The following is a 26,211-nucleotide window of genomic DNA, read 5'->3' on the forward strand; positions in this document are numbered from 1 at the left end:
TACCTGACAACTACTCTATCCTTCGAGCTGATAGAGACTCAAATCAAAGTAAAGGAGGTGGCGTAGCTATCATCTACAAAACAATGCTAGAACTGAGAATAACTAATAACGGCCACCTCCCCTCAGCAGAACTATTGACTGTTAAGTTTTCCACTTCTGCCACAGCCACTATCACCATGCACCTGATCTACCGACCGCCATGTGGCGCTACCACCTTCGAAAATGACATATCACAACTACTATCTGACAAGACCAAATGTAAATCCCAAATTATAATCCTAGGTGATTTCAACTTAGGTCTTGACGATCCTAAAGATGGTAAAGCCTCCACACTTAAAGACACTATGTCAGAGCTGGGGTTTACACATCGTATAAATAGTCCAACAAACACTAGACTGGCTAGCAGATCTTAATTGCTCCATCAAGATGTTGGGAAACACACCCTGCGCTTGGACAGACCATCATTTAATTACCTTCACTATTGATAAAACGGTAACTCGCACCACTTCTACTAAGGCACCAGCATTAATGGCAAGAAGTAAAGGGAACCTCACCTTTGAAAAATTGATACCATTACTACATCCTTCAACTCAGACCAATTCTAGCCATTCTGACCCTTCTGATCTAGTGAAGCTATATAATGAAACTATGATCAAAGCTATCAATACACTTTCCTCACTAAAACTACAGAAGGCTATGCCTCTCGCCCACATAAACAAATGGTACACACCTCACTAAAAATCCTTAGAAGAGAGAAACGGGCAGCAGAGTCAAATTGGAAAAAACACCCGTCCATACAGAATAAAGATATATTCAGTGCATTGTCATTCAACTACAAAACAGACATTATCCAAGCAAAGAAAGATAATTACAATGACCGCATAGCAAAAGCAAATTCAAATAAGAAGAAATTGTTCAATATACTAAAAGAACTCAAGTCACTTGCCCCCATACCTGTCCCTTGCATTAAAGACACCCAATGGTGCACTAATATTCAAAATGCGCTCCAAAACAAAATTACAATGCTACTTGACAAAATCAACACGAAAGAAAACCTCATTAACACCCCCCTACCTCCTAAACCGCCCACTCCATTGCTGGCAGCACTGCCACAATTCAACTTTCAACCTCTCTCCATTAAAGAAGTTGAACAGATCATACTCAAACTTAAAACTTAAACCATCTAATTGCAAGGGCGATATCTGTCCAGCCACTTTAATCAAAGAAACAGCCTCTGTGCTTTCCCCGTTCATTACTAAGTTTATCAATGCTTCGTTTGCTACGAGCTCTGTACCTACCAGTCTAAAAGATGCTTGGGTACTCCCACTGCTAAAAAAAGCCTACGCTCGACCCGAATAACCCATCTAACTACCGGCCGATCACCACAGTCCCAGTATTTTCAACAGAAAAGGATCGAGCTGCCTATCTCCAAATCCAGCATTATCTGGAACTTAACAATTTACTAGGCATAAGACAATCTGGATTCAGACCCAGACATGTTACAGAGACAGCACTTGTTGATCTAAAGAACCAAATTCAGGCTTTAAAAGATAAAGGTAAATCTGCCTTGCTATTATTACTTGACTTATCGGCGGCATTCGATTTAGTGAACCATGATATATTATGCAAGCACTTGTCATCTACTGCACACTTCTCTGACCAAGCTAACATGTGGATTAAATCATTCCTTAATAATAGATCCTATCACTGGTGACTACACTGCAGACAGCAAAACCTTGAATGATATCTACAGCATTATACAAATCTGGATGGCCAACCACGGTTTATGTCTAAAAAACGACAAAACTGAACTTCTCCTACTTGGACCCCCCACCAAATTGAGCAAACTAAATACTGCCTTCAAAACTTTCATCATTGATGGCAATACCATTAATGTAGCACACAGTGTGAAAACACTGGGTATACACATTGACGCATCACTATCCTTTAAGAAAGAAACTAACGCACTTCCATCAGCCACAGCTTATACGTGCAAGCTTATTACAGCCTGTCACCCTTACCGATCCACAAATAACTATCAGTAGCAAGAGCATTAGTGCTATCCAAACTAGACTACTGCAATGCGCTTTACCTAGGTACCTCTCAACAAAACATAAATAAAATGCAAGTAATGCAGAACAATGCAGTTAGATCAGCCTGTAACATCCCAAGGAAACAGCACATTTCCACTATTAAACAAAACCTCAAATGGCTAAACATTAATCAAAGAATTGACCTTAAAGTTCTATCATTTACACATAAGCCCCTACACAATCAAGCGCCATCCTACCTCTGCAACACCTTTACACGGCATACTTCAGCAATACCTATTAGAACAGCCCAAACTCACTGCGTAAATATACCCCGCAACAACCAACAAAGTGCGGGTGGAGTTAGTTTCCCTGTTCTTGCTGCAAAAAATGGAATGCACTCCCCCTCACCACTAGAAATGATCCCTCATTGACGATTTTTAGGAATAAGGCCAAATCAGGTCTCTGGACCAAAACCCCATTTAGCTATCCCACTGCTATTATGGCATTTTATATTTGCACCTGTATATATGTACTTGTTTACTATGTAATTATCGCCTCTCCTGCTATATGTTACTCTAAACTGTTGATATCCGCTGATGCACAATGTAAATGTACAGCATGTAAGATATGCGCTCAGCTGCCTCAGGGCTCCGATGCGCAATACAAATAAATAAAATACAAATACATGCTGGACGACCCATTCCCAAATTGAATGGCTAGATCTACAAGGGGAGGTGACCTGTTACCCCCCTGCTTGTTGATGTAAAACATGGATACCGCATTGTCCGTGCGGATGTGGACCACCTTGTTCACAATCCCTGGCTTAAACGCTTTGAGCACCAGGAAAATCGACACGAGTTCCAGATAATTTATGTGAAATTGTCTGTCCTGCGGCGACCACAAGTCGAAAACCTGAAGATGATTGATTGTCGCGTCCCACCCGAGGAGTCCGTCGTAATGGTCACCTGGGTGGAGGGCTCCTGAAAGGGCGCACCGACCGACAGATTGCTAGAAGACCACTACCAAAGGAGATCTGACATCATGTAGGGTGGAACTGGGATTATTTTGGTGTCGGGGTCGACAGCCTGGAGCCAGGAGCTCCGAAGAGCCAACTGCGTACATCACATCTTGAGACGCGCCAGGGGAAGAGCAAGCACGCACGAGGCCATGAGGCCCAGAAGCCTCTGGAACCACCAGGCAGACATGCTCTCTGACGGAATGAAGACTTAACACGTGGTTAACATATCCGCCATCCTGTCCACCGTCAAGTACACCCTACAGTCGATCGTGTTCCAACAGAAACCCAGGAATATCAGGTCCTGAGAGACCGTCATGGAGGATATCCGCCAGTTCACCGACAGCCGAAGACTGAACAGGAGCTGAAGGAGAGACTGAAGATTGCTCGAGGCTTTCACCGGTCAGAAGCCAGTCGTCCAAATATGGATACACATGAATACCCTGTAGCCTTAAAAAAGCCACCAGCACTTACATCATCTTTGTGAAGACGTGGCGCAGAGCTGAGACCAAAAGGGAGTACTCAAAATTGATAATGCTCCTCTCCCAGGGAGAACCGCAGATAGTTCCGATGCAGGCTCCAGATCAGGATATGCATATAAGCATCCTGAAGGTCCACAACGCTGAGCCAGTCGCCCTTCTGAAGAGAGGACTTTATTTGGCAGGGAGTAATCATCTTGAATTTCTCTTGGGGAAGAGATAGGTTGAACTGGGAAAGGTCCAGAATGGTGTGCAGGCCAGCCTGGTTGGGTTTTGGCACCGTAAACAGACGACAGTAGAAGCCCTCCCCTTGTTCCCTTAGGGGAATGGTTTCTATCGCCCTGAGAACTAGAAGCTTCTGGACCTCGGCTCTGAGGGAGGGCGTCCCCGACTGCTGAAAGGGAGTATTGAAGGGGGGGTTAGAGGGGAGGGGCAAGCGGAAGCCAGCCCAAGCGATGGAGAAAACCCACCAGTCGTCGGTGACAGTTTGCCATGCCTCCAGATGAGACGAGATTCGTCCTTTCACTGGAGTCTCGTGCGAGCGCCAAACATCATTTTGCAGACTTTTCAGCAGAGACTACCAGTCCCAAGTGGAGGCTGAAGACCGAGTGAAAAACTGACCTCGATGCTGTCTCTGACGGGAGTTACCTCTCGGCGGATCAGTCCTACGAGACTCCAACTACAAACAACTCCCCTAAACCCCCTTACCACTAGTACTCCACTCACCACCCTCCCCCCTAATCCTCACCACCAGATACCTACACCGTCCACCTACTCTTCCAGCCTCCCGTCGACCTAATCCTCTCAAAGTGCACTTGCAAACAGACCCCCCCGCCCCCACTAAATCAGTTGCAACTACCCGGACTGATCCTACCATGCCCACCATCTCGCTGATTACCCCAGCCCACCAAGCACTCCCTGCGATGAGCGGCACCAAAACCACCCTCTCATGAAATCACATGCATCCTTTTCAATGTCCGCTTTGTAGCAAGAAATAGGCACAGCATCTTTGACCTCCTATCCTCTGACAATCCTGACCTCATCTTTATCTCACGAAACCTGGTTCTCTCAAGATTTTGCACCCATCGTCCATGAGGCCTTCCTCCCTGCGTACTCGCTTATCGCCCACAACCTACCATCCAGAGGTGGCAGAGTGGCATTCCTCCACAAACCTCATTTTGGTTTCACTTGTCGGAAACCACACATGCCACGCCTCCTGTGAATCCCTTCTAATAAAACTCTTGCTAGCATCAACACTCACCCACAGCTTCCTATTCATCTATAGTCCTCCTGGATATGACAGACATTTTGCCAACAATCTATGTGACTCAATAGCTACCATTCAGGTAAATCACCCAACTCTTACACTATTGGGAGACTTCAACATGTGGATATCCCAAACAACCCCATGACTCAACCTCTGGTCGACGGTCTTGATGCACTCAACCTCTCTCGACATACCACTGGTCCAACTCATTCAGGTGGGCACACCCTTGATGAGATCTTCAGCTCCTAGGACCTTCTCTCTATATCCAGTCCCAAACCGCTTATCTGGACAGACCACTATGCCATTCCCTTGTCTATCCACACACCTACCCCTCCTCCCACAGCTCCCCTCACCCCCACATTTGGCCACAAATGCTGGAACAAAGTCAAGGTAGTCCCCGACCTTGCTGAAGCTCTACTACTCTGTCCACCAGCAACGCTGTCCTATGGTAGACCCTTAACCATTGAATCATTTCACTCCTGGCTTAAAAAAAATCACTAATTCCTCTCACTCCCTCCCATCCCGCAACCTCACGCATAGGAGGTTCCCCAAATGGTTCACACCCCACTTGAAGACACTCAAAAATCAAAACACTCTACAGTGCAAATGGCGAGCATCTAAAACTGTCCTTAGCAGATTCATGTTCACCAGCCACCACTGTAATTACAAATCCGAGAAACCCGAATGGCCAAAAAAGCCCATCACAATAAACTAATTCTGTGCTGTGGCAGCAGCAGCAATGAACTCCACAAGATCATCTCCAAATTTGTGAAACCTACTTGCACCTCTGCCCAAACCACTCCCACTCAAACACTCTGCGACTCCCTCTCGCTACACTTCCACAACACTGCACTTGACAGGATGGCAACCCTAAGCACCAAAATCTCCACCCTCTCCCACTGCACTCCATCCACCCCTCCTGATCCCGTTGACCAGACAGACTCCCTTCTATGCCAACTTTCGCCTCTTTTCAAACCATCTCGAAAACAAGTTCCTAGACCTACTATCTTGCAGCAAACCCTCTGGAACGCCCCTCGACTTCTGCCTCCCCTCTGAAAGAAATATTCTCCTCTACTTGCGCAGGAGAACATTCAAGATCCATACTTCACGACTCCCTCACCTCTAGATCCTTTCCTGAATCCTTTAAAATAGCACATGTAAAACCACTTCTAAAAAAGGCATCTCTCGACCCCCCTGACCCCAAGAATTACAGACCAATCTTCAACATTAGATTTCTTGCGAAATTCATTGACCGGACCACATACTCCCAGGTCAATAGCCTTGTAGAATCCAACAAACTCCTTGACCTCTCACAATCAGGCTTCAGACCGCGCCATGTAACCAAAACCATTCTAATCTCGATCTGGGATGATCTTAAGGTTGCAGCAGACTGAGGGTTGTGCAGCGCTGATTCTCCTTGACCTCTCAACAGCCTTTGACACCGTTAACCAGGCAATGCTCCTAGACCGCTTGCATTCCCTATGAATCTATGGCTCTGCACTCAAATGGATTTCCTCCTTCCTCAGCAACAGGAAACAAATCACCCCTTTAGTCTCTACTGCTCGCGCTGTAAATACTGGAGTACCCCAAGGTGCGTGCCTCTCTGCTCTCCTTTTTAACCCTTTATCTTACTTACTCTACCAGGAATCATCTGTGCGCACAACCTAACCTGCTACAACTATGCCGATGATACACAAATCATCGTAAGAATTCCCAAAATCAACAACAACCCAAGTCCCGACCTTGAAGCATGTCTCAGTGATATTTGACCAATGGATGACAAGAACCCACCTCCTCTTGAACCCCGATAAAACTGATATCATGGAGTGCGGCAATACTGCCCTTCTCCTGCAACCACTCGCGTGGCCCCGCTCACTAGGCCCCCCGCAACGCCCTCCAAAATAGTCAAAAACCTTGGATGCACTATGGACTCAGGCCTAACCCTCTCCCGTCAGATCAATAATGTATCAAAATCCTGTCACTACCACCTCAAACTCCTTATACTTATTTTCCATTACCTCACCTATCCCAACAAACTATCCACTGTTATGTCTATAGTTATCACAAGACTGGACTGTGCCAACTAATTATACCTGGGAGCTCCAGCATACCAACTTAAACTACAAAGAGTCCAAAAACGCCACCGCCAAACTCCTTCTCGCCCTTGGACACAGAGACCACATCTCCGCAACTTCCACTGGATCCCTGTCGGACGTAGGGTCAGCTTCAAAACCCTATGCATTACCCACTGAGCAGTGCACAAGACCGGCCCAACGTACCTACAAGAGAAGATAAAACCCTACCTCCCACTGCGCACCCTAAGATCAAGTACTGCCCACTTACTAGTAATTCCATCCTCCAATTCTACTTGGTTGGAGGTTCCGCCTTCTCAATCTTGTCCCCAATTCTGTGGAACTCACTACCCCCTCAAATTCGACACACCCAAGACTACATGGTCTTCCGCAAAGCTCCAAAAACCTGGCTCTTTCCGTAATGTCGATTAAGACTTTCGAAGGCTGCAAAGACCCTACAACCTCCAGTCAAATTTTCAATGAAATTCCGAGCAGCGACATCTCTGAATTAGACTAATAAGTCATTAATATAGCCCTCCGAAATGCCGCAATCGCAAGACGCGTAATGAAACCCTGAACATTGGGCTTGTAAAAATAAAACATCTACTCCAGACACTCGCCTCTCCCATCACTATGCTCACTCTCTGCTCTACACCCACACACAATAGAGCGCAGCTACACCCCTCGATCAATTTCGGCCTAGCTGCTCACATACGAACAACACCCCACGAACATCTCAAAATCCTGCTAGAATGTAGCTATTTGCCACGATAAATCGGCCTAGCTGCACACGTAAGCGTCCTGCACAGGCCTAATGCAGCCAGAATCCAGTCTCGGAGACCAACCTCCTGACTGCACACATTCAACTGATCTCAATACCAGCACACCTATTGCTAACATGCAGCTTCCATCAACCAATCGCATCAGCTGCACACCACCCTATGATACCCTACTCTCTTCTGCTTACCTGGACTACGGTCCCCAAGGGCGTTCAACCTACAAGCGCTTTGAGGTCATACCAATGATATATAGAGCGCTATATAAATACCAAATAACATAACATGGACTGCTACAGAATCTGCCAGCTTTTAGTAGGTGCTATAAAATGGCAGTTTCCACAGAAATCCTATCCATTAACGGCAGTATCAAAATCAGATGTTGGCATTAATGCATTTCTTTTGAGCAGGCAGAGCGAATGGAAGGCAGAAACATTTTCATTCCATTCACACTTTCTACCAGACATAAAAATAGGTGTGTGAAAAATAGGTTTAAACCCATGTGTTCACCTTTTATACATGTTTTAACTGGTTTTATGATGCAGGGGATTTCAAAAATCACCACCAAGGGTGTACAGTGGAGTTGGCCCTGCCAGGATTCAACTCTTTAAAATGAAATGTGCAGTTCTGTGAGGCAGATGCTCACCCTCCTCAGCTAGCTTACCCTGCTTAGTGGTCATTTTTCTCTGAATCTTGGAACCCTCACCACCAAAGATCTAATCCCCTCACCCATACTTAGTGACCTTTTGCCACCACCCACCCAATTGCCCCTTACCTGCCGGACACTCCTCAATATTAAATAGCTCTCCAAGTTGTGATTTCTTTCGAAGTGAGGCTGGAGTCTTTCCCATGGCGAAGAACAATCTCCAGCTGCCACCAGCGGCTTTTCGCAGCTTTGCATCAGACTTCCTCCTAGAGTGGGCAGGTAGACCTTACATTAAGGGAGTGTACCAGAGCACAAATCTAATCAGTGCTTATAGATGTGTGAAATAGCAGGATCTGCCCATTCAGCATGTTTGAAGGAAAATGTAGAAATTGCAAGTAACATTTGGGGCAACCACAGAATTCAATTACAAACATCAGTGAGATTCCTGATCATTTTAATGATATGGACTATCTGGAAACAGAGGACCTGTTTCACCAACAATGGGATTAGAAACTATTCACAAAGGCAACAGAAGAAAATGGCATTAAACTGAATGTTTGATAGTTAAATACCTTTTACAACCATGGATATAAAGAACTTTAATAAGTACAAAAGCACATTCCTAGGGATACGTGTATCCACTTAATGTGGAAAGACTATTGATCTCCTGGGTTGAAACATGGCGGTGAGGCCATCAAACTTTTGCTGCCTATAATTCAGTATATCACAATGTAGAAATTATACCTTACCTCTCATGCACATATTTATCATGCACAATTGCATCATATTATATCCAGTATGGGCTTCTTATGCTGTGACAAAGATGGCATTGTATGTTTTATCTCCTGTACTGCTTTGTCATTCTGGACTACACAAAGAACCTTTGAGTACTATATGGCATTGTGAGCTTTTGCAAAACCAGCCTACATTGCAAATAGCTGGACTATTGTGAATTGTATCTTGCGGTTACTATGAAATGCACTCCCTCTCTTCTATGGTTGTAGGGAAGTACAGGCAGAGTCACGGAAAGTACAAAGTTTTCGATGCCCTAAGCAAAGGGACATTTTGCCACCTAAAGGCACTTCGTTCAGGAGGACTTCACAGGTAGGCGGCACAGCAGCAGCCAGGAAAAGTACCCAAGACGGAACAGCTAATCCAACCACTAAGTCGGACCGGTCAGTCATGAGATGGGGAGGACTATGATGGGTTTTCCAACAGCCTTAGAAGAAACAGAGAGTAAAGATAAAGGAGCCATGTTCCAGTCAAAATGGCTAAACCAGGTCCTCATTAGGAGAACGAACACTTGGGGTATCCCATTGATAACACATTCACTCAGGGGCTGGTCTAAGCCCACCCCCTCGCACAACACCCCAGGCCGGCACACCTAGGTTTGGAGGCCAGCCAATCAGGTTGCCTTAGAAAATACCAAACACAGGGCCCACAAAGGGGATGCAGATTGGTGTTGTATGGGGCGGAAAACCAAGCTAACCCAATTTAATCCACTTGAAAAGTGCAGGGCTGGGGTGAGAGTGGCCAAGTCAGCACAACAGCCATTTTTGGTTCTGGGTCATAGTCCCCACAGACAAAAAGACAGCCCAATACAAAATTACCAGGAGCAGAGCTTAAAGAAATAATTGCTACCCAGATGGCTACCACACTTGTTTATTGGTCCATTAATGCAGTAGAAATGGCACCACCCCTGATTAAGCCAAATCCAATTCACCACTGCACCCAGCCTATTTCACAACACACTTGTATGGCGATAGGATCAAACTGGGACCACAAGAGAGTGCTTGAAAAACATCCATGTCTGGTAGCCATATTGGCTACTAGGTCAGCACATGTACTGCAACCTTTTTTGTGAAGTCCCCCTGCTCACACAAATAAGGTCTCAAATACAGGAAAGCCAGTAAAGAAAGAAAAAGCAAACGGTTTAGGGGACTCACAAAGTTGGTCAGAAGAATTCTTAAAAATGGGATTCTGCCCTAACAAGGATACTGAACAGGTTTTAGAAGCGCTTTGTAGTTGAGTGAGACGGACCAAAAAGATGATGACAAATTGAACAGTGGAGACCACTAGGGTACGCGAAGCAACATGGCTGCGTGAAAGTGGAGCTCTGCGATCTGTGAACGCTCCAACCAGAAAGGCAGCTTTTCCATCACAGAAGTTGTGTCTGGGTGACACCGGGGTGACCCTGAAGCCCTGACAGTTGCCAAGAGTCACTTTGGCTCTGAACCGAGACTGTGCTGTGTAGCTGCCGGAGCCGCTCCATAAACCAAAAGAGGGGTCGAGACGGGAGCAACGACGCACAGTCGGACCTGGCGTGGCTTCAGTGAGACAGCGGAGACGCAGTGAAGCCCCAGGAGTAAGACCTGTCATGTGGTGGTGACCAGAGGAGCGCACATTGAGAAGGGAGGAAGCCAGCTGGGTTTGGGCCCACATTGCTGGCTGCGTGGGAATTCACCAACTGCCTGCCAAGAGCCACTGAAACGCAAGGTGGGAGTATTCCAGGGTTGCTGCACCCGGATTGGGCAAAAGCTAGAGCGGGACGGTCCAGAGTGCTCCCTTGTCACAGCAAGAGTGGGGAACGGCCAGGATTCTGGAGAAGGCGGGTATGCCGCAAGCTCAATGCACTACGTGGATGTGCTGAGAATGCTGGAGAGCTGAGAGGAAGGGCCCTGAGGAACTTGTTGGCGCGACCTTGCCAAAGTGGCCCAGAAGCCGCATTGCAGCCACAAGGAATAACGTTTGTCTCTGGGGTGGCCAGAGGCCGGATCCCAGAGATTTCTATGTGGTCACAGTAGGCTAGTGGGAGCCCAGGCAGATTGCTGAGATAAAGAAACAAGATCGAGTTTGGGAGGGGCATCCCGGCTCCTGGGATAGTGCTAGCAGGACCAGAGCTCTTGGCGCGTATTGTAGCCAGGCACGAGGCGAACCATAAGAGAGGCAGAAGCATACAGAGGAAGTCCTGTGGCCAGGCAATCGAAGGCACAAGGTGATAATCAGAACGTGCGAAGACACAATGAGGCACCAGGAAGCATGGATAGGGTGGAAGGCGCCACGTCAGCAACGAGGGGACTTGGAGGCTTGCAAAAAGACATACAGTCCATATTGGTGGAGCTAAATGCGTTAAGGGCTGAAGTGTAGAAGTCTTTGGGGGCCATCTGAGAACAAGTTGTTAAGGTGGAGGATAGTGTGTAAGCTCTGGAAAATAACCCGCTCTTGGCAGAATGGAAGCGTAACTAGAGATGAGAATAGAGGAGCTGGAAAACAAAAGGAGGCAGGAGTAAGCTTGATGTCCAAAACAGGGATCATAGAAATAATGTACGAATTTGGGGGCTCCCGTAGAAGGAAGGAGAAACGCCTAAGGACTTGGAGCAGGTCTTGCGGCAACTCCTGGGTGTAGCACACAATCAGGATATCCACTTTGATAGGGTGCTGGACCTCGCATGGTGATGTCCAAATGCCACTACTACAGTGATAAAGACAAGATACTCCGGAAAGCATGAGAAGTGGACACGGTTGGGTGGGAAGTCGCAACAGCAAAAATGTACCGAGACGTCTCCTCGTACACCATGGACCAGAGGTGAAAATTAAGCCCCTTAACTAAATGGCTCCAGGCAAAAGGGGTGAGATACCCATGGAGGTTCCCCTTTGCCCTCACCTTTGAATATAGAGGTGGGCATTATGGGGTAAAACAAGAGGGGGGGGGGGGCAGAACGGCAACTTCAAGTGTTGCAGAAGTAGGTGGTGCCTCAAGATCAGGAAGGACAGCACCAATTGAGAGAAAGGTTTAAAAGTGTGTTTGCCCAGTCCGGAGTGCACAGGAAGGGCAGTGGATCCAAGAGAGTCCGAAGAATGCCACCTGGCAGGCGAAAACCTTGAGATGAACACTCAGAAGGACACACAGCGAGTATGACAAGCGCATGGGCTGCCAGAAATGTCCGTTTGTTGATACGTGTTCTAAGTTGGGAGCAGAGTCTTTACTATCTTAGTGGCCTGGCAATACCTAGGTGTCACAACAGTATGGGTTTTCGTGGTACAAAACAGTGTTGCTTAGTACAAATATCACTGGAGGGGAGGGGGTTGGAGCGGGGAGGGAAAGGGGGAGCGAAAAGGAGGAGGGTTCTGTGAAAGGGCGGTTGTTGCACACACACACACAAGTTTGAACTTTTTGGGAGCAAAACATGGTACTCACTTAGAGGGGGAGCTTCAGGAGCAATGTTGAAAGGTGGAGAATGGCCGACATTAGCGTTGCAACCTTGAATGTAAAGGGGCTCAACTCCCCCAACAAGAAATCTCTGTTGCATACTCTTACGTAGAACCCATCTCTTCATCCTCTTGTCGCAGTAGACTCACTTTAAGCTTGGAGGGTTTTTGGGGGAGGGGGGACTATGGATAAAGGGTGGAGGGTTAGGGCACACTTTCGGGGACTCGAACAAAGAACAGCAAACAAGAGGGGTGGGAATAATGCTGCAAAACCAATCCCAATAAGGAAGGGATTTGGGGGTCATTTGCTGGCAGTTAAAGGGAGGGTGGATGGTTCGATGATCACCCTGGCCGCGCTATATGTACCTAACGAGGGGCAGATTCAGTTTTTGGGGGATGTATTACATTCATTAGAGCAATGGGGGAGGGATCCTTGATTTTGGGAGGGGACTTTAACATGATTGCAGACCCTGTTATACACTGGTGGTCAACAAAAGGGGACCCGCACAAGAAGGGTACAAAAGAGAAGAACAAATTATTTACCCCTAGTAATATTCTTTCGACTGGATATTCCTCCCACGTATTCATCATCATTGATATCTTCGCAAGTCTGCTTGCAGCTTGAGAAACCTTTTTCATAGCATTGGGCGCCTCTGTCCTGTCCTCGGCCATGATGTTGACGCGGGTATTAGAAGCTGGTGCGGCACCCGCTGCCTCAGTTCTAGTTTTTTCCTCTCTATGCTCAGCCGTTTTAAGGTTATGCCCCAGACGTTAAAAGAAAGGAAGGTGTAACGAAACAGAAATTCTCACCAAGATAGAGGAGTAGGATGGGAGTGCTATGAGGAATATGTGGGAGGTAAATCCAGTCGAAAGAACATTGACAGGGGTAAGTAATTTGTTCTTCTAATGAACTCATCTTCGATAGGCTCCCAAAGTAGCATGTTGAATTGTTAGGGGAGTTTTCCTAAAGTCCTACTGGTAGTAAGACTTTAGTAAGCTATCCCAGTGGTTTGTAGATCTCCAACTCTTAGCATCAGTCTGAACTAACTGAGAACCTTGGTAGAGTGGCAGAGAAGTCAGGCTTATCTTAAGAGGGAGATGTGAGGTGTAGGTTAAGTACACTGAACCCAGTTAGACATGCAAAAACAAAGAAGCACTTACAGTTATAATTTGTATAAAATTATATATTTATTATATTAACACTAGAATCACTTCAGAAACATATGTTTATGCTAGAACACTTTGGAATAATTTAGAATACACTTCAAAGGAAACTTTCACTTTTGTGTTTGTTTGCGGTTACATTTGTAGCAACGTTAGAAAGGGAAAAAGACAATGCTATTGTATGATTGTAATTATGAGCACATGCCATTCTTAGCAGTTTTACGGTAAGGCATTTACTCTGCAAACACATATAAGAAAGTCACTTAAAGGAAGGAAAATGGTTAGAGTAACATTAGCCTGGCTCAAGGTTCTAGAGAGGGTTTCTACGCACACCAAGTCTTTAAAGTACAAAAACGCAACTCCAGCTAAAGGCAGGCCGGAGAGGGCTCAAAGCCTTGACAAATAGCAGAATACGAAGAGTTCCTGTGGATTTCTTCAAGTCTCTAGTGTTATAGAAGCAGCAAGTTAACAGCCAATAAAGGCAACCCTATTAACGACTTGATGAAGGGACACAAGCAGCAGCTTGAGTCGGAGGTAAGAGGGGGGTCGCCCTGGACAGCTTTACATGCATTCCAACGCTCTGGAGCGACTTTTTGGAATCAGGTAAGCAATACCTTTTTCCCCACTGTACCTTAGGTTAGAAGAAAATGTTCGTGCTGGATGCTCCGCGATGTTGAAGCTCTGGACCAAACGTCCAGATTCCTTGGTCTGATGACTGAAGGCAGGATAATGGACGGGATCTCTCAGCAGCAGTCTCGAGGGAGGACCTGGGGCATGACTTTCAGCAACTTCTTGATTCACTTTGCGATTTTGGCGCCTTTTCTGCAGCACCAACAAAGGACAGGGATCGCCTGGTCGATCTTCTTTGCTTCCTGCAGTCCAACGCTCTCATGAGGGTGTCTGGGCGAGGTGGATCGGATCTTTGAATGTCCTTATGGGTTCTGCAAAGATTTGGATGAAGTAGCCCTTTCCACAACGATGCACTCGAATTGGGCAGCAGGTCTCCTGGTACTGGGTTTCCGCAGCTCTGGAAACTCCTAGGACCTCAGAAATGGCTCAATTCAAAGTTCATCACAACCACTGGGAAGGAGGAGTCCCCTTCGAAGCTCCTCCGTTGCACAGAAAACGGGGTCAGGACAGCAGTGGTCATCTTTCCTGATTTTGGACATTCTAGTAATATATAAGTTTAAGGCCCTTTTTGGGTCCAAGCAATTCAATCTCTCCTCATCCTACGAGTGATGAGGAGGTGGTAAAAAGCAGGCAACACAATCTGGAACTCAGATACCACTTTCGGCAAGAAAGAAGGACGTACCATCAGAATCACCTTATCCTTAAAAAAGGTAGTAAAGAGTGGTTTAGAAGAGAGCCTGAAGCTCACTCTGTGGGCTGATGTAATTGCTGTTAGAAAGCTAGTCTTAAAGGATAACATTCTAAGTGGACAAGAATGCAAGGGTTCAAAAGGTGCTCTCATTGGATACCTTAACACCAAATTCAAAATTTCATACCAGTACAATAAATGGGTTTGAGGGAGAGATATTCGTTAGTCCCTTTAGTAACTGAATTACTATAGGGAATTTGAAATATGAACCATGATCAGGAGAACGCTCAAGAAAAGAAAGCACTACTAGATAACCCTTTACTGTGAAAACCTGAAGCCCACGATGGGCCAGATGTAGTAAGAATCATGGTACAGAAGCAGTTTGGCATGTAAAAGGATCAATACTCTTATCCCTGCACCAGCTGCATGATGTATTCCAATGGCAGCAGTAAAGGGATTTTGTTGCTGGCCTTCTGGCCGAAAACAACATCTCCATTACATCTTCTGGAAGGTCCCAATCTTTGTATCTTACCCTTTCAGAAACCAGGCATGGTGGTTCAGAGTACTGATTTCTGGATGAAGGAGGCAGCCTCCCTCTTGTGAGAGTAAGTCTTCTCTTTGTGGAAGACGAATTGGAGGGCAGATGGCCATCTTTAGAAACTCTGGGTACCACATTATCCTGGCCCAATCCGGAGCAACCAGGATCATGGATTTCCCGAACTTCCTAAACCTCCTATGACAGGAGGAATGACAGGGACTGGTGGGAACACATACAGGAGTGGAAATTCCCGGTCCACTACGAACACATCCACTAGAGCTCCTCTCTGAGGACATTCCCTGGTGCAGAATAGGTCACACTTCCTGTAGACACTGGACGCGAATAGATCCACTTGATGGGTTCCCCAAAGGGCGATGATCTTCAGAAGGACTTCTTGAGCCAACTTCCTCACGTGGGAGACAGTGCTTTGCCTGTTCAGAGTGTACGCCGCCATGTTTTCTTCTCCGGCTAGGTGAACTGCCAGCAGAGAGATTCCTTCTCGTAGTGCCCAAAACCAGAGCTGCATTGCCTCTACGCACTGTGGCAGTGACCTTACACCCCTGCTAGGGAGAATTCTCAGAAATGTGCTAATTCCTCTCTACATTAGAGACCACCAGCTCTTTTGCTGGACTCTAGGACTTAAATGTTTTACCTGGAGAGAGTGAGACCCTTTTTCCCACTCTCATGTATTTTAATGCGATTTTGAACTCTGTGTTTCTTTTTGGTTGCAGAGTCTGACAAACTCCATAGGCATCATCTTTTACTTGGTGTCACACAGCACCTTCAATGAAGTGACACAGGGAAGTCATTCAGATTTCCCAAAGGTTTAAATACCTCCTCTTGGATAAACTACTGTTTCCAAGAGCAGTGAAGTGAGATTGACTTTACTTACACTTGTAACTTTCTCGACGCAGCACACAATATCTCACAATAGGGCGCTGGAGGGGTTACTTAGTATCCCCCTTGTCTAGCTTCTCATGTAACATTTTTATGTTACCCTTTCCTCAATGAATGGGTGGTAGTAGTGGTTTACTTTTAACTACTGTGGTGTGCATTTACCGCAGGCTGTGCTCACAGCTGCAGTAAAGCACCTAAGGGTGCCATTTTTGTCAAGATGGCCCCCAGATGTCGAAGGCTTTTGAATTTGCATGGCTCTCTTTACAGACCGCCGCAGGACCACTTCAACTCAAAGTTCACGTTTACTCTTGCTTCATTCACTTTTGCTGTTTATTAGCTTTATAGCTTCAAACAATGTATGTTTCACAAAGACTTTAGTTTGGGCTACTTCCTTTCGCCAGGCCACTCCATTACTTAGTATCGCTGATCTTACAGCTGCCCTTTACTTCAAAGTTAATTCAAGGGTCTGCCTTTCTTCACATCTCAATCACACGCGTCCAGCCTTCACTTGGAATATCATGTTGCTACTTTATTCGCCTTAACACACACCAGTCTCTCATGTTGCTAGTCAACTCACCGGCTGTGTGCACTTCTTTCTTGTATTGCTATTTCCAATTTACGAGTCAAGGTTAGTACCACAGGCTTGGTCTCGCCTCCCCAACTCTGCCGCTCAACTGGCAGGGTCGCTTGCGTCCTTGAAACACAATGCAATTTTCACTCACGACCTCCAATAGGGAACAGTTGGGGTTTTCAGCCCGCTGCTTTCGTTCCTTGGTCTGTTGCTTTGCTCAAGTAGGTGTGCCTTCGTCCCAGATGTTCTGCTCGTACACGTGTTCCGCCTTGCTCAGATTGTGTCTTCAGGTGTTGCCTTTTATTTGTGTGAGGAGAGCCAACGGATATCAGGTGTATGCACTTAGTGTAAAGTGCCTGACTTTGCCTGACCCAATTAACAGGACATTTACAGTACGATGTGAGTTACTCAGGTTGCTCTCAGTCACTCTCTTCCTTGGCCCAGTGCTTGTGTAAAAAGGGGGGCAGACGGAGTTGGGACTTCATAAAATCCTACAAAATAGGATGGGTAGATGAAGAAAAAGAGGGGGGGAGGAATACCGCTTCTCGCCATCAGCTGTCTCACGCCCACTCCCCAAAGGCCCCTCACCCAGGTGTCCCTACTGCACTGGTAGAACCCCAGGGTCTGGATCCAAAAGCAATGGGTGTGCCCTGGCCACCCGAGAGAGAGATCCTCTGGATTACCGGGTGAGACACCCTCTGGTGTCTCACAACACCATCTCAGAAGCTTAAGTTTATTGGACCGGTCCTGGATTAATCCTCGAGGAAAGCCTTGTCTCCCGAATTGAGGGCCCAACATCATCTGCAGATGGTCCAACAAAAATTTCAGAGTACCCAGTATCTTCTGGCCTTCGATTTTCTGAGGTTGCTTTGTCTCATGGCATCCTGCATTTTCCTGGTGCCAGAACCCCATTTGAGAGTGAGGGTCCCTTAGATCCCAGTGGTCACAGTTGTCTGGTGGAATGATGTGCCTTCTTCAGGTCCCGATCAAGGTCTCACAGGATCTCCTGTGGTGGGCCTGTTGGGAGAATGTGATGAAAGGAGAACCTTGTTCGCAACCATGGCTGGAGTTGACGGTTGTGACAGATGCCTCCCTCACAGTGTGGGGAGCTCACATGAATAACCTCTCAATCGGCCCTCGTTGGTCTCTGTCGGAGTCCAAACTTCACATAAATCTTTTAGGGCTGAGAGCAATCAGACTAGCGCTGATGGCTTTTCTACCTTCTTTATGGGGGAAGACTGTCCTAATGATGGACAATGCAGTGGCCATGTATTACCTCAACAAAAGAGGGGGTTGTTAGGCACGATCGTATGCAGTACCCTTTGGGTGCACTACAACAACCCTGACCTCCTAGCAATAGGATCCCAACATTTTGTAGAAGTCTTGTACTACACAGGTTGGTAGTGTGTTGAGCAGCCAGACTTATCCCAAGAGGGGTCAATGTGAGCTGTAGGGGAGTTACACAGAGATTCACAGTGACAAGTATTCAAATAAACTCTTACACACAAGGTTTCTTGGTTAAGCAATTATTAATTTATTTAACAGTCAGTTAGAGTAAGCCTTCTTCAGAAGGGGGGCAATGTAATAGTAACACACAAATACACTCCAAAATCCACACTCTTATATTTCTAAATCAGTAAGTACCCATTTGAGATAGCACACAGACGCTTCCTACACCCTCAAGTGACTTTAGTAACTAGGACACTGTGGACATTAATATACTTCTGTTGGCATTTAGAATCAGATTCAAGAGTTTGGCAAAGCAAAGTATTATTAGAACAGAACAAGAGATCACACAAATATTCTGAAGTAGGTAAGTACTTTTGGTAACCCCCAATGCAAAGCTAGTTCACCCCTTCGCGGAAGGTAGACAAAACACAATGTCATAGGGCAGAAGAGTCATTCAGGGAGCCAGGCTAGGCCAAAGTCATTTGGGCAAAAGTCTAGGTGAGCTGAAGCACTTCTTGCAGGTAAGTAAAAGTCTTGCACAATATTTTAGAAGTCTTTTTAGAAAAAGAAGAATTCAAAGCAGGGCCACAAGCTATTTGGACTTGTGAAGTAAAGAAGCTCTCAGCAACTCTACAGATCAACCACAACAGTTCTAACCAACAGAGAAAAAGTGCAGTTACACAACAAGAGGTAAGTCTCTTAGACTGTACAGTACCCCTAGGTTGAGGAAAAAGGGCAGCAGATGACCGCAGTTCCTGTGCAGCTCTGCAGATCCTGGTGTTCCTGGGCCTCAGTCGTGGGGACAAGAGGGAGGACGTCTTGGAGGCTCCTGCACTGCAATGGGATGGTCACCGACCGCAACCAGCAATCTTCAAACAAGTGGCAATTTGGTGTTTCAGCTCCTCGTCTCTACCACAAATAGCAACACTGTAGCTCCTGGCTGTCGAGACGGCTTTCCTTGTATCTGGGGTCCAGCACTCTGTTGAGGTGGCTTAGGCTCGGTCAGTCCTGCTTCCTCGTAGTACGGAGGATCTTCCTGGAGCTTTTTCCCAGCTTAAAAGCAACGCACACGATCAGGTGTTCCTCTCCCGGGCTATTTGGTTCCAGCAGCAACTGCAGTGGAATTTCAACCAGCTCCGAGAGGATGTCCAGGTGGCTTACTTGGGAGTTGATTGGTCCCACCAACTCAAAGGGAGAAGTCGTACTTGCAGGGACTTCTCTGTAGATACGAATCTGGAGTTTCAGCACAGCAGCAGGGCTTCACCGGGCTAACCAACTTTCCAGGAGTTGCAGCAGGCGTCCTTTTCAAGTTCTTCTTCGGATTCCTTCATCCAGTGGTCGACTCTGCCTTCCAAGCCAAAAAGCCTTGCCTTTAATGCAGGTTTTTCCCACTCATTCCAGCCTAGCTGTCAGTCACCATGCAGGGTAGCTGTCCTTGCCAGACAGCCAGCCGGCCAATCACATAAGAGTGCATTCCTATCTCCTAGGAGACTAAGCACGGGGAGTTTTGGGCACCTCCCTCGCTTCCTGCCCCCGTCAGACACTCTGGAGCCGAGGCAGGCTTCACTTGTGAATCCCACCAAAGGCAAAGCGACCAAAGGGACCAAACCTGGATTGGCGTGCTGAGTAAATCTCAAGAAGGACCTTTCCACAAAGAAATGGCGAAAAAAGAAGACCAGGCCATTTTGACAAAAATGGCACCCTTGGGTGCTTTACTGCAGCTGCGAACGCAGCCCACGGTAAATGCACACCAAGGTAGTTAAAAGTAAACCACTGCCACCAGCCATTCAGTGAGGAAAGGGTAACATCAAATTGTTACATGAGAAGCTAGATAAAGGGGATACTAAGTAACCACTCCAGCACACTATTGTAAGATAGTGTGTGCTGGGTCTAAAAAGTTACAAATGCAAGTAAAGTCAATTTCACTTTATTGCTCTTGGAAACAGTAGTTTATCCAAGAGAAGGTATTTAAACCTTTTGGAAACCTGAAAGACTTCCCTGTGCCACTGCACTGAGGGTGCTGTGTGCCACAATGTAAAAGACGATGTCTATGGAGTTTGTCAGATTCCATAACCAAAAGAAACGCAGAGTTAAAAATCACATTAAAAAACATGAGAGTGGGAAAAAGGGACCGACTCTCTCCAGGTAAAAGAAAATCAAGTCCTCAAAATCCAGCAAAGTTGCTGGGGGTCTCTAAGGTACAGAGGCATTAGCACATTTCTGAGAATTCTCCCTAACACACCTCTTAGATGAATGGAGATCGAGCATGTAGGGAGCATGCATTCCATTCTTCGATAAATATGGAAGATCGCTCCCTGTAGCTCCCTGTAGAGGGGAGATCACACTATGTGAGTTGGGTTTGTTATAGCAGTTTATATATAAGTTTGATAAGTGGGAAGTGGCTGGGGTGGGGAGGGGCGGGAGGGCTTCAAGGTTTATTAAAGTCGTCATGATAAAATTGAAAGATTGTGAACATAAATCTGTTAAACTGTTGTTTTTGAAATGCAGTAATGAGTAACAGAAGTCTTTGTAATAAGAAAAATGACAAACTTTGATTGAGAAAACAAAATGAAGAGCACTTTTAAGGATTGGCTGTTTGGGCTTTGGCCTGCCATTTTGTGCAAGCCTATTTAGACTTTGTCCTGCCCCAGCTTCTTGATTTCTCTTGTTACTTCAACAGAGTTGGCTGTTCTGCCGACTTGCTGAAGGAGATTTCCCACCGATTCCCACTGTTGCCAATTATAAAGGCCTCACTTGGCAATACTTGGTAAGCACAGTGGCTTGCGAATATGCCGGTGTGGGTTTTATTGCCACTGGAGGTCCAATCCAGGCTTTCCGAAGACTCCTGGTGACACCCACATCTGTTGGGTGGAGCCTTCCACTCAAACATTTCTGGAAAGTTTACTACTGTAACCTGCTGTTTAGTGACAGGATCATCCGATTGGCTTTGGGTCGCTGCCAGAGAGCCAAGGCTTTATCGAGCTGCCAGATAGTTAGTTTGGGACATTTAAGGGCGCCTACAGCTGTTGTCCCTGTCCTTGGAACATTGCTGCTGCTTTTTCTTTGTCAAGTTCCTGGGAGCGGTTATTATGGGTTGCTACTTTGGGGTGGTTCTCCCCAAAATCGCTTCATAGTACAAGTCCTGGTGTTAGGTAGAATTTCCTTTTTGAGTGTAATTCTCCCCACTTTGTGAGTCCTCCAGTATTTTTACTGGACTACTGGATTTTTTTCCACACTCGTTCTTTTACTCTACACTTGGGAACCCTCTGTTTGTCTCTTTTTTTATACTTTTTAATGGAGTTATGCTTTCCTCCACATTTTCTGGCATCTACCTTTTTCTATTGCAACACACAGCACTTTCTGTGCAGTGTTGCTGGAAGCTCCTTCAGCTTTCCTTTTTATTTTACCCAGGTTAACTATAGTTACCAGGGCGGGTGGGGGGCCCTTTTGCCCCCCCACCCTCTGCATTTTATTTTGTGAGACAGCATAACCCACCTTTATGTGGAGTGCTGAGGGGAAACATTGTCTCCCTTTTCTAACCATTCCAGTAACTTTTAGTTACTGTTACAAGTTCATCTGACAGGCTGGGGAGTGCATCTTTTTGCACAACACTTATGCCGCAGGCTGTCTCCGCAGCTGCGGTAGGGGGCACAAGGGTCACCATTTGCCTAAAATGGAGGCTGTACTTTAAGCCCTGTTCACGATGACTTGTTCTTACTTGGGTCTTCTACCTGCCTGGGTGGGGGAGATCTTGATCAGTCGTGTCTTGGACGGGCATCCTGTAGAAAGCCTGCCAATGCTCTCTGAGTGCCTGAAAGGACAGGAAGTGAGGGAGGTAAACAAAACTCCTCTGGACTTTGTCCTGTAGTGTGCCTGCATGGAACCAGTTTGAACTGGGAGGCAAGCTGTCCGCCTAGACGGCCTCCCCCCAGATTTGCATGAAAGGATTGAATGGTGATTGGTGGGCTCAACCAGTTTTCCTGCCTGAAATGTGAGAGTCCTGGAGCTTAACCTCTGAAAGTCGACCACTGGACTGAAGATCCGAGGAGGAATTCATAGAAGGGTGTCCCGGCAACTTCCAAGCGACCGCCAGAGCCATTGAGTGACCGCATGAAGACCCAACCCTGAATTTCGAGCGTCAGGGATGATCTCTTGAAGACTACTTCCTCCCCTGGACATCTCAAGACCACCTGCATTTTTTACAAAGAGCGGCAACCTACCTGGGCTGCAAACTGCCAAAACCGTAGGAGCTGTGCCATTTTACAGTGCAACATCTTTTGAATAGTGGATTCGGCTGACAATTTGTGGGCATCCTTCTGTGCCTGCAGTGACACTTTTCAACTCCTGGACATCCACTCAGCTGAGTCGTGGACCGACAATTCAAGAGAAGTCTACCGGACGAGATCCGTCACTGACCCAAAGCCTGTGAAAGACTCCAACGAACCAGTCCACGAAGATCCACTGCTGGGCATCCCACTGCTCGAGTGCATCCGTTTGTTCCCTCCAAATTCCATCTTCCGCCACCCAGGTCAAGAAACCAGAACCAAGGACAACTGTCGCCTCATCCTGGGGACAAACCTGCTGCTCACTTCCACGCTGCATCCATCTAGGTAAGCACTCCTGTGCCATTTCAGCAAATGTTTCTTTCTTTGTGTTTTTGTTTGTGATTTGCTCATTTAGCATGCTCTGTGTTTCACCTCAAGGCTTCTCTAACTTCCTTGTTCTAGTGCCCCCCTCCCAGCCCTCCCATCTACTTTCTGATCGAGTGCGAGGCCGGTGCTATGAAGGAGGGTCTATCCCTCGGTTTCTGTCCTCGCGTCAGCCATTTCGACGCTGCATCCATCTCGGTAAGAGCTCCCTGTGCCATTTCAGCGATTTTTTCTTTGTGTGTTTGTTTGTGATTTGCTCATTTAGCATGTTCAGTGCTTCAACTCAAGGCTTCCCTAACTTCCTGGTCCTAGTGCCCATCTCCCAGCCCTCCCCACACCCCTGATAGGTTGTGTCGCCACTCGTAACCAAGCTTCACAGGGCAGCCCCTGCGGCTAAGGGCCCCAAGGCAAAGGGCGGCTCCTACTGAGAAGCTCCATATCGTGTCTGCAGGTGTCAGCAAGGGTAGTCAGTTGCCAGTCGTCAACCATCGGCGACTAGTAAGGTAGGAGTAGCCCGGGTGAGGAGTAGAGCCATCACTCTACCGTGAAACCTGGCCACATTGCAACCTTACCTACACTAGAATAATATGTGCCCTCTGAGTATTTAAATTGCATTGTGAAACCTTGGCCTTTCTCCCTCTGTACAGGACTCTTAGACCTAGATGTGTTTTTAATTTAACTGCACTGCAAAAGAATTGATTGCATTATGAAACCTAGGCCCTTCTCCCACTATACAAGACTCTTAAACCTAGGGGTGCTTTCTCCTTTGTTAAACTACATTGGGAAAGTAGTGCTGTCTTTAGTGTTGTCTTCTTAGCAAAGCGCTAACCTTGCAAACTGTTCTACTACTATCTGAGCCCTTGTCGTTTTTGTTCAATTGTCTACTATTGTCTGGTCTCTCCTAGTCTCGTCTGCTTGCACCCCTCCCTGAATCCTTGCCTAGTGTTCTCCCCACCCCCTTTCTTCTTCTTCTCTCCTCTCCCCACCTACTGTATGGTGCTCTCTTTCTCTCCTATCTTTTCTAACTGCTTCTCTATCGACTATCCTGGTCACTTCACTAAAACTGGTAGGAAGAAGTTTAAAAAGGACCTCCTGGTCTCCAACCCAGGCCACCCTATTGCTGACACCTATACTAGTGCCTCCTCCAGGCAAACCCTCACCGATATCCTCTTTGTCGTTCCCTCGCCAGACCCATGGACTCTTCATATGGTGTCTGTGCTTTCTCCTTCCTCTTCTTCTCCCATTAATGGTGGCACCCGGTGGGAGGCCCTCCTGGCCTCCTTTGACTCTTCTAAGGTCATCATTAATGTTTACCGGAATGGTACTGTCTTGGTCCGAGGCCCTCAGTCCAATCTTCTCCTCTTTGATAGACGCTTCCCGCGCCTCATCAATTTCCTTTCTTCTCCTGCTGTCCCCTATCTTCCCTCCGTGGCTTCCTTGCCTCCCCCTGCCGTCTCTTCCTTGCCCTCTCCTCCTCCCTCCTCTGCCCCCCTCTGGCTTCTTCTACACCTCTGTAGGGCATACCTCTGATATGTACCCCTTCCCGGAAGTCTTTCAAGGACGGCAACCTTCTCCATATTCCCACCCTAAACTCTCGCTTAGCTGTTAAACACTCCGACATCTGCCGTCTCCTTGAAGAACTTTACCTCAATGTCATTGGTCTCACCGAGACATGGTTTACTGCCAGCTCTGTCACAAGCTTTGACACACTTCTCCCCGACGGCTACAAGATCCTCTCCGCACCCAGGTACAATCGTTCCGGAGAGGGTGTAGCCCTGATCTTCCCTGAGTGGATTCCTGCCTCTGTCATTCCTACGCAGGACTACTTCAAATGCCTCGTCTGCAGTCTCCGTCTCTCTGTCTCTCTCTCTCTCTCTCCCCCTCTTGCCCCCCCTCTCTCCCCCTCTTTCCCCTCTCTCCCCTCTCTCTCTCTCTCTCCATGCGCCACTCTGCTATATCTGATAATCTCAATGTTCTTGCCCCCGTCATGAAGCCCAAAGCCAAGTGCAACTCCTGGTACGACTCAGACCTCACCACCCTTAAACGCAAGTGCAGGGTGGCTGAGAGGAAATGGCGTGCTTCCGATACATCTTCTGGCAAACTGGCCTGCCGCCTGCAACAAAGGGAATACCAGCTCTCTGTCTGCACCAAGAAGAGAGCCCACTTCCAAGTCTTTGTCTGTGTGGCATCAAACAACTCGCCCGCCCGAACTCTTTAAAATCTGCAAAGAGCTAGCCAATCCTGCTGCAGTCTCTACCTCTCCTGTCCCCTCCAGACCCTCTGTACGGCCCTGGCATCTCATTTCAGCTCTAAAACCCAGGATATTCTATCCTCTCTCTTCCTCTCCCCCTGCCCCCTCTACTCCCTGCTCTTCCCCTGGCCCATCTTCGGCCACCTTTCCTCCCTCCGTCTCTGCCTTTCCCCTGTTCTCTCCAGAAGAGGTTGCTAGACAAGTCCAATCTATGAAAGTCTCGTCAAAACAGGTTCACCCCTGTTCCTCCAAAACCACCAAGGACCAGATTGACACCTTGGCCCCTGATCTGGCTGACTTCTGCAACCACTCCTTCCCCCCTCTGGAGTCTTCCCTTCCCCCGTGAATCACTCCCTTGTGCACCCTCTTCTTAAGAAACACTCTGCCGACCCGTCCTGCCCGGCTAACTATCGCTCAATCTCCATCACTCCTTTTCTGGTTAAACTCCTGGAAAAGCTGGCCATCTCCCAGCTTAATCTTCATACTGAATCTGTTGGTTGTCTCCATGACCGGTATTACTCGAATTGTTCGTTTACAATTGTTTGAATGATACAATTGTTCGAATAATAGGGGTCCGAATTGACCTTCTGCACAATTTACCGTATGGTCATTTTTAAACATATAATGGGTTGGGGTAATAATAATATAAGGGCATTGGGTGGGGGGTTGGGTTGGGGGTTGGATTGGGTGGGGGGCTGTTGGGGAGGTTTCCCCCCGCATATATCCTAATTGACGGTTTAAATTTGGTCAATTGTGCAGAATGTCAATTGTTATTCGAACAATTGTCATTCGTACAATTCGTATACAACCCCATGACCATCAGTCTGGCTTCAGAGCTGCCAGAAGCACGGAAACTGCTCTCCAGAACATCTGTGAA

General features: G+C 47.0%; 1 protein-coding gene across 3 annotated transcripts in view; it reads right to left on the reverse strand.

Annotated features, from left to right (window-relative positions):
* Positions 1 to 26,211, reverse strand: part of ARHGAP33 (Rho GTPase activating protein 33) — a 1,138,731-nt gene that overhangs the window by 93,287 nt on the left and 1,019,233 nt on the right. For all 3 annotated transcript variants that reach the window (XM_069604876.1, XM_069604877.1, XM_069604878.1), the window contains one exon: positions 8,418 to 8,554. In XM_069604876.1, coding sequence (XP_069460977.1) covers positions 8,418 to 8,554 — 137 coding nt within the window. The remainder of the gene's footprint in view (positions 1 to 8,417; positions 8,555 to 26,211) is intronic.

The sequence above is a fragment of the Ambystoma mexicanum genome, chromosome 1p (assembly GCF_040938575.1).
Source record: "Ambystoma mexicanum isolate Mex_15411 chromosome 1p, UKY_AmexF1_1, whole genome shotgun sequence".
NCBI classification, from domain to species: domain Eukaryota; kingdom Metazoa; phylum Chordata; class Amphibia; order Caudata; family Ambystomatidae; genus Ambystoma; species Ambystoma mexicanum.